General features: G+C 38.1%; 1 protein-coding gene across 2 annotated transcripts in view; it reads right to left on the bottom strand.

The window, feature by feature from the left end:
- The window catches only part of LARS2 (leucyl-tRNA synthetase 2, mitochondrial), a 128,302-nt gene that overhangs the window by 48,092 nt on the left and 70,661 nt on the right, over positions 1-9,549 (bottom strand). For both annotated transcript variants that reach the window (XM_032803182.2, XM_032803185.2), the window contains exons 10-12: positions 6,401-6,505; positions 2,590-2,705; positions 1,403-1,686 (exon numbers count right to left, since the gene is read on the bottom strand). In XM_032803182.2, the coding sequence (XP_032659073.1) occupies positions 1,403-1,686; positions 2,590-2,705; positions 6,401-6,505 (505 nt within the window). The remainder of the gene's footprint in view (positions 1-1,402; positions 1,687-2,589; positions 2,706-6,400; positions 6,506-9,549) is intronic.

Raw genomic sequence — 9,549 nt, forward strand, 5'->3', positions numbered from 1 at the left:
TGTCTAAATATACAAGAACTACGAGTAGCTAGGGAAGCGGAGGTCAGCTAAGCTGCGCTCCACTGTTCCAACGACCAACACGGGCGGTAAGAAGGAACTGAGGAGCGGTTGGGTCGGCAGGGGTATATATCAGGCACTATAGCGGCGCCACTCCAGGGGGCGACCTGCCCGCCCACCGAGTGTTACTAGGGTAAAAATTTTTCCAACGAACGTGCACGCGGCACGCACACACCTAACTGGAATGGATATGAGCAAGCACTCGAAGAAGAACTAGTGTTCCCTCTTCACAACAAAGGTATTTCGACATTTATATCAGTGGGAAGCCTGGAGTGCAGGCAACAAAGACATTGCTGAGAGCATTACTTCAATATTACAATTCATTTAGTCAGACTGTCTTGAAATATCCATATTCCTTACCAAGTTACTGTGCAGTGTTTAAAAAAAACTACCTGAAATGACATTTTCTTTGCAGAAATATGCAGATGTATGTCTTTCCTTTACTTAAAATGTATATCATCAACAAGTCAAACATGTTTCCAGTTAGCCACAGAACTGCTCTGTATAAGCCACCTAATTACAAATGAGAATCACGCTAATACTCTAACCTTCCAAAGCCACAGATTTACAGTTTCTGTGTTATGAAACGTGAGAGCCTTAAGGTCACTTTATGTCCCTGGTTCTCCAGCATGGCAGCCTGACAATGCCCTGATCACTGGGCCAGCGCTGCTGACAGCGGGGTTTCACTATATGCCTGGAAAGGAAAGGGTTTCTATCAGGGATTCCTCAGGATTCTCTTCCCTCCACCTGCAGAAGGTGAGCACAAACTCCAATGTACCCAACACTCAAACAGCTCTGGAGACATCTTGTTTTCTCTAATGAATGCACATCTTCCTAAATCTGAACTACATGCTTTTTCTTAAAGAGCTGGGAAACAAACTGTATGATCAAAATCCGAATCATACACCTATTAACTCCTTCAACCTGAATTATTTGCTCCCATGTAAAATGCACCAGGCATGTAAACCTTTATAAAAGATTCTACTGCAGTAGCACCATCTTATCTCTGTTGTCGGACTTATTAATTAATTGATCAATATGTTAGTTTCCTTAACAAAAGCAAATGAAACAACTCAATATACCCTACAACCTTTGCTTTAACCCTGCTGTTGAAAGAGAAAACAAATCTTGCAACAGATGAAGTAAGCAGTACTATAAAGAAGTGGAGAAAGAAGGAGAAAAAACTATGTTATTTTTCTCATTTTCTTTCCTCTCACTTAAAAACACCGAGCTTTCCCTCCACTAGGTATTTATTAAGAAAAAGAGCTTGTATTAAGAAACAGTAAGAGGCCATATTATGGCAAGAAGAATTATAGCAAGTGGACAGTATATATTATTTGCTCACCTTGGACATGAACAGTTCATCCACTCTGGGACAGTTTCTAGAGGGGAGGCTCCCTTTCCTGTAAAGGTGGTTATATTGGGCAACTTCACAGGTAAGTCCTCATAAGGCACAGGGACTGTGCCACAGGTCTGGCAGTGGATTATGGGAATAGGTGTTCCCCAGTACCGCTGTCGAGATATTAACCAATCTCTTAACTTGTCACTTGTTAGGTCTCCACCTACTCCTTTATTTTTGGCCTGCTGAGTTAGGGCCTTTAAAGCTTCCTGCCTAGTCATGCCTGTGAACTGATAAAAAGAAAGAGTGATAATTAATATATGCTACTATTGACAATGTTGTAGTAGCCCCATTATGTTGTTTTTCGTATGCATAGTACAGAAACCCAACACTCAAACTCTGATGGGACAGAGGTTCCAAGCATGTTTGAGGTTCCCCATTTTTTTTCTGGTTTACACCCACCACGTTCCAGTCTTCCACATGTCAATCACGAACCTTCTGGTCACCCTTGAAAGCCTATCAAGATCACTCCCTTGATGGGCTGAATGGGTCACTGCTGAGGAAGGGCCTGATCAGCACTCCTGGCCTCTGTTGGCCAGATATCTGCAGTTTAGGTGGCTTCTCCTTACTGCAATGCATCCAGTATATTAGAACTTCAAGGCAGACATTGCAAGAGTATGGGTGGTAAATCAGACCTTCCCTCACATATTCATTCTTGGTGGTTTTATACTTCACTTCTTCATATATTTTAAACATTCAATATCCCTCCCAGGTTAGACAGACACAAAACCTGTCTCCTACTGAACAACAATCCCCCCTTCCTCAGATTAATACATGCAGACTCTCAAGAGCTCTTCAGTGTTAGTTTAGGGTTACATCCTTACACAGCCACGAAGCAATCAAATGGCCCGTAATAACATTTCCAGTGAATACAACCAAGGGGACTAATATATTAACATTTCACCTGAAAGAAGAACAAATGTGTAAATGAAAAACGGGAAAAAACATCAAGTCATTTTCATGATGGTATTTATTATTCCTTCTCTATTGTAAAATTTACACTATTATAGCATTTTTGTTCTTTAAAGTATGTAAAATTTTGAAGACTAAGTCTTGAAAACAAAATATTTGGCATTTTCCAGGTATGCACTATCACTGTACTTTAGAAAGAAATGCAGTACAAGTGCACCAACCTCTCCAGAGTTGATGAGGGTCTCTAAACCATCTGGTAGTGTTTCAATGACTTCAGAGAAAGAGAGACCCAGATTCTGAGCAACAGCAGCATCTTCTGGATTAGTACTAGGAATTCCTAGTCATGGAAGGGGAAAAAAGTCAGTTCCATAATTGGCTAACATGGCTGCTCCTCATAATATTTTTGAGGAAAATATTTTCATCTATTGGTACGTACTTACTTCTTTCCAATGGCTTTAAAAAGACATTGGCAAGTAAAATGTTGCCAAAATTTCACAAAATTGATAAAAAGCTTGTGAAATTTCAGTGACAACCGTTATAAACAAAACATCCTCTTATAGTGTTTACAACCCAAAAATCATTATTACTGTGCTAGCTCAGGAGAACCTGAAAGTGATTGGGTCTGAAATTGACTAAAAATAAAACTGAAATTGACTAACCTGTTTTCATTTACCAAATTGAGAGAAATGCAAAAGCTAAGCAAATACCATAATACATAGTAAGTTGTTTTAAAATAACTGAAGGTGTTATTAAAAATAAAGGTAAGGTTTTTAAAAAAAGAAAATGACTTAACTTGACAATGTCCTTCAACACTGTTGACCCTTCTTTTTAAAAGCTCATCCTTTGCTATGACAAAAGTCATCTCCAGTAATTCCAATTCAAAGTAATGTCAATCTTACATTTAGAATAAAGCTAGAGAAAGCATTTCTTACTGCTGCCAGAATAAGTCATTCCGTCAGAATATTTAAGGCCACCGATGACACTTTTTCTCACTATGACTTATTACCTGGGACATTCACACATTTTGAATACTAGTCTTTTCTAACCCACACAGAATTCTTTTTATTGCTGCCACTTACCAATATCAAAAAGTGATGTATTATTTTAAAATAACCCTTGTTCACAATGCTACCACCTGACAGCTGCAATCTATTCAGCAGCTGCTGTGTTTCACCTACAAGGACTGCATTCTCATGGTTAGCTAAGAAATCCCCATTTTTATTATACATATTTATATTCAAATATTAATTATCTGTTGTTTGACATACTATATAACACAGTGATGTATATCCTTCTACATTAACTTGTTTTCATTTTGGGGAGTCATTTGTTCTATTTTTTAAATAAGTCTGCATTACTAGGTTGGCCTCCATCAGCCAGAACAGCAGATATATTGACCAATCCAAATGTCAGGTTAGCTTTTTTCCTTCCTATTCTTGGAAACAACTGTTGATATTACAGATCTAGAGGCTCTCAAAAAATGAATTAAAAAACCCAGACACCTTAGAATTATCGCAATACAAACTTGAATTAAAAAATCACATACACCCTTACTCAGCCACAGAACTACCCATTATGTTAAATATTTCAGCTGTGTCGATACATGGAAATACATAAGCAGATAGCTAATGCAAAACAAAAGAACAAACGAAAAAGAAACCAAAATATGGAATCATATGAAACTCCACAGCAGAAGCTCCCTATTGCCATTCTTAAACCCCTATTAAAGCATGGTATATCGGTATCTTACTAAGTCAAAGAATCCTCTGCAATCCACTACAGGTGGTTTTACCATATGCTGCACAAATAGAGGAAAGCAGCTCCCACATTTTAGTCTATTTTTCTTTAGAGAAGATGACGATGCCACTGTCCTCTATTAAAACTCAACAGTTGGCATCCAGCATTTCCTGGGAAGATCTGGGAGGTATCTGGCATACATAAGACCAAAGTACGTGCCAGTGAACAAAATAAAGGCTTGTTATGAAAAGTAATATTAGGGAAACTCAATTATTTGGCCTCTCCTATTCCAGAAATTGTTTTGATATTCTTTGGCTCCCAAAAATACAATGGCATATTAGTTATTTACTCCTTGGAAATTAAAGTGGAAGTACATGACAAAAATGTTGAATGGAACTGTTATATCAAATCTTCACTAGGAGTCAATAAAGAATATGACACATGGAAGTCATATTAATACTGATGGTATACCACCCCCAAACTAATAAAGATGCAGTAAAATATCCTATCAATACTCATACAATATTTTAAAAATATTTTTAATTGAATTTAGTTCTTATCAAAAGTTCCAGATTAACAGCCTGGAGCTTGACTTTCTTTATCTAAAGTAAATTTCAAGATAACCTATTCATTTAAAAATGTTTGTTTGAAGCAATTTGTGTATACAAAGCAACTCAATACATACACAAACAAGCATGTGCTAAAATTCTGAACATGCAAATCTGGAGACTCTTGAAAATCTGGACTCCTCCTAATAAAACAGCCAAGTTTGTTTAACATCTTGTAACTCTGGCTGGCTTTGCAAAGGCTGAGAGGGGGATGCCAAAAAGGAAGGCATTGATTGATTCAGTGAGAAAGACAGAGAAAACACAAGAGAAAGACAATACATGGAATCTTTAAAATTTAAAAAAACACTTTTTTGAACTAAGCTGAGTTAGGTTTTTTTGTTTGTTTTTTAAATCTCTAAAAGAAATTGAAAAGATTCAAAACACACTTTGTTTTGTTCCCTTCTGTCTTTCCTCCCCAATGTCCTTCCCCACAGTTGTTCAGATGCATCTTCCTAACATCTATTAAGCTTTTACACTTTTTAAGACTACCTAAAAAATTTTTTTGTGAAGGAAAAAAAGATGAATAAGATGAAGGTAAAAACAACCTAAAAAAATCTCTCACTTTAACAATTCATATCACTCACCTACATTTTACTGATTTTAAACTGGGCATAATAATACAGTATATTATATGATTGGGCTAACGAGTTCCAACCCATGCTGTGAAACTCATAATATCACAGCTAGCAGGCTAGTCACATCACTTGATTTATTCATCCATTTTTTCTAATAACTGTTAATAAAGAATTCGTAAGAAAATTCAGCAACTTATAAGAACATAATGAACTTAAAAACTGATTTAACAAGAACCCACCAAGAGGAACTCTGTATTTTATTATTGACTTTTTGTTCAATCAGAACTGTGAAGTGGCCCCTGTTTTCCAGAAAGCTGCACATTTGGGTTAATATTCCACATTTGCCACTCAGCCTGGTCCTGCCCTGTAGGGTAGCATACATAGGCTAATCCTCCCCAGGACATAAAAGCAGAAAGGTGCAAAGAAAGAAGCAGAAGAGAGTCTAGGAGAGGTAGCAAGGCAAGACAGAGCTAAGAGCCCTGTGGATGGTACATTCAGGTTCCTAGCTTTGAGATCACTGACCAGGATCAAACACAATTATTGTACATTCTGCATTGTTTTATTGATATCAAAACAAATACAACTAGATAAAGCCAAATTTGGATTGATAGTTTGATACATTTATTGAAGTAAGGCAATTTATAAGATATCTTGTTTGGGAGGTTCTATTGTATGGTAGGCATAGCAAAACTACACTGCTATGAGTTTGATCTTTGGCAAATATTTTTTACAACAAGCATTGATGCTGTTCTGTTTTGGTATGTGTGAGAAAGAAACACACTCATATTCACATGTCTTGTATTATAATTCTTAAGAGAAAATGTGGAGGTCTTCAAGCTTGGGGTCTCACTACAGTCAGCTTTTCATTTTATTAATTTTTTATAATATTTTTCTCTTTCATTACAATATATTACCCTGTCTTTTTGTATTCAGACCTATAACAAATTCTGCGTAGCTATCTTTCCTTTCCCTTTCCCTTAATTAGGAAGAATATTGCCTCTAAAGGCCCTAAGACAGCCATTATCTTCAAAGGTTTACAGCAGCAGTTCTGGTGTTCCAAAATGGTAACTAAAAACTTCAATGTTGTTCTTCTATTTTTAAATGTCACTTACCTATTTTAGTATCAATATAGCTCTCAAAAGCTGATTTTGCAGAGATGACTATAGGAACCTCCTGGTTGGTAAGTAAGTTCACTGCTGTCACTGATGTAAGGCAGTCTGTAAATATATGTAAAGATCACAATAATTAAAATATGACACCAACAGTGCTAAGAATCTCACTTATTAATATGCAAATTTATGTGCTTTGCATCCTAATTTCTTATGAAGTAACCCACTGAATCAAAGTACTTTCTTTGTTTAAAGAGAGGGGCTCAATTTAGAATCTAGTCAATTTCAAAATATGAATTTAAAGCTGTTAAAAGCTTCTGTAAGTCCCACTGCCAAATTTTGTGATTTAAAAAATTGTTTTTCTGTTCCCTGATGGCATGTGAAAGATCCCCACAAATAAAAGAAACTAACTCACTATATAGTAGAAACAGAGGAACAGACAATGTGCAAAGAACTGATAAATGTACAAAGTGAACCAAGTGAAATACATTATTGTTCTCCAATTTCTTTCAGGGTTACTCATTTTAGAAATTACTTGAAACAACAGCTAGTACAACAATTTCAGACCAAAAGCATTATTTTGGCTGACAATGCCCCTTTAAAATAGTAAATTCTAGGGCTGTCAATTAATCTCAGTTAACTCACGCTATTAACTAAAAAAAAAAAAAAATATGTGATTAATTGTACTTATAACAATAGAATACCAATTGAAATTTATTAAATATTTTGAGGGGCAGGTATATATATGCTAGCAAGCAAGCTAGAGATAACGAGGTTAGTTCAATCAGGGAGGATGAGGCCCTGTTCTAGCAGCTGAGGTGTTAAAACCAAGAGAGGAGAAACAGTTTCTCCTCTCTTGGTTTTCTCCTCTCTTGGTTTTAACANGTCTGTTAGTCTATAAGATGCCACAGGATTCTCTGCTGCTTTTACAGATCCAGACTAACACAGCTACCCCTCTGATATTAAATATTTTGAATGTTTTTCTACATTTTCAATATTGATTTCAATTACAACACAGAATACAAAGTGCACAGTGTTCACTTTATATTATTTTTGATAATGGGGGAGAGGGATAGCTCAGTGGTTTGAGCATTGGCCTGCTAAATCCAGGCTTGTGAGCTCAGTCCTTGAGGGGGCCATTTAGGGATCTGGGGCAAAAAATCTGTCTGGGGATTGGTTCTGCTTAGAGCAGAGGGTTGGACTAGATGACCTCCTGAGGTCCCTTCCAACCTTGATATTCTATGAAGTATTGCTATGTGTTTGTTACTGAAATATGTAGTAAGTGGGAAACACCCACAATTAGCTTTTCAGTGACAATAAAGAACAACTGATATGACAGATTTACATCAGGACCAACCGGACATGTGTTGATGGCCCATCAATAAGAATCAACTGTCCCAGAGACTTCTCAGAGAGGGCATGTGCCAAATGGGGGTTACCTAGCCCCCCCATGTCACAAAGGCTGGTGCACGTCCACTTTCCTTTGACGAAGTGGTGAACTAATTGATGAGCTTGAGCTGTTCAAGAAGAGGTCTTGAGCTGTATAAAACGGTACATTTCTGGGGTGCAAGTCTAGGAAAATTCGCTGGGGCCTCTCACTGTATAATTCATGAGTGTCTTACAGAGCATTCATGCAACTTAGCTGGGTGTATCCCTCCATGTTGTTGACTGAGTAAGCACAGCACCTGGAGGGGTTTTGCTGCTTGTCACTAACACATTGTAAGATACAGCCCAGGGAGGAGAATTAATGGGACACAGTGGTCTCACAGTCCAGATTGTACCCCGAGGGCGCGTCACAAGGTGTGTAACTATTTCCATTTTAAAGGTTCTTTTCAATTGCTTATAACTTTCTCAAACTTTCATCATTCTGGCTGAAATTTTCTAGATCTGGTCTCACAGGAGGGTGAATTCCTTTAGGCAACTTGAAGCAACAATGGTTCAACTATTTTTGTGTAGGAAATGTGTAAAAAATACCCTTTTGCCATTATAAAAAATAACATGTGATCTTTACTGCACAGCTTTTGCGCTCCAGTCGTCTGGCATAGGAATATAAAAGTTGGTAAGGATGTAATCCCTAGGATGCAGCTGTGCCCTTCTCTGGGCCAGTGAAAATCTGTTTTGATTTTGCTGAGTTATAAGAGCTTAACATGCATTTCTCACAGGCATAGTGGTTTTTAATCATACAATAGAATCCCTCTGATATCCCAGCTCCAGTTTCTCCTGGCTCCCATGGAAGAGGCTCGGGATAACCAATACCTTTCAGCCCCAGTTTCTTCTGATTCAATATGAAAAATATCAAGGTTGTAAAAATGAACCATTCAAGTCAGGAAGTACTTTAACTCTGCTCCCTGCGCATTTACATTATGGCACCCTCTTGAATTACATGTTCACTTATTTTTTTTCCCCTGTAGGATTCCTTCCTCATTCCCTGCAGAAGTTGGAGAGTATGAAGTTAATGAGGCAGTGGGCCACACATTGAGCAGCAAAGATAAAAATAATTCTTGAACAGCTACCTCATTCTCTGAGCCAGGTATTCTGTCACTGAATGAGGTGGAAAAAGTAGTATGCAGTTATGATATTAAAGGCACAGAGCAAGATTCTCTGGCCAGCTCTGACCCTGTACACAGTGATGCAAAGGGGATGGAATCAGGCTTATCTTTCTTGTTGGGGATATCTCCTATGTGGGCAAGTCTCCAACAGCTGTAAACCTGGCATAGCCAGTTTCTATATCACCCTCCCTACAGCTCTCAGTGCAGCGAGCATGTCACAGGTGGGGAAGAGTAGCTGAAATGCACTGTGCTCCAACTACCCATAGAAGGCAGATGGCTCCTTAGGGACTATTGTGAGCTGTGAGAACTTAGGCCAGGTCTACACTGCGACTTTAAATCGGTTTAATGGCCGATATACCGATTTAACGCTGTACCCGTTCACACGACGTCATTAATATCGAGTTAAACGGCTCCTTAAATTGATTTCGGAATTCCTCCCAGATGAGAGGAGTAGCGCTAAATTCGAAAGTGATAACTCGGATTAGGGTTCGTGTGGACGGAAATCGACATTATTGGCCTCCTAGAGGTATCCCACAGTGCACCACTGACCGCTCTGGTCCGCAATCCGAACTCGGATGCGGAGTGCCGGTAAACAGGAAAAGC

Source organism: Chelonoidis abingdonii, chromosome 2 (genome assembly GCF_003597395.2).
Source record: "Chelonoidis abingdonii isolate Lonesome George chromosome 2, CheloAbing_2.0, whole genome shotgun sequence".
Lineage (NCBI taxonomy): Eukaryota > Metazoa > Chordata > Testudines > Testudinidae > Chelonoidis > Chelonoidis abingdonii.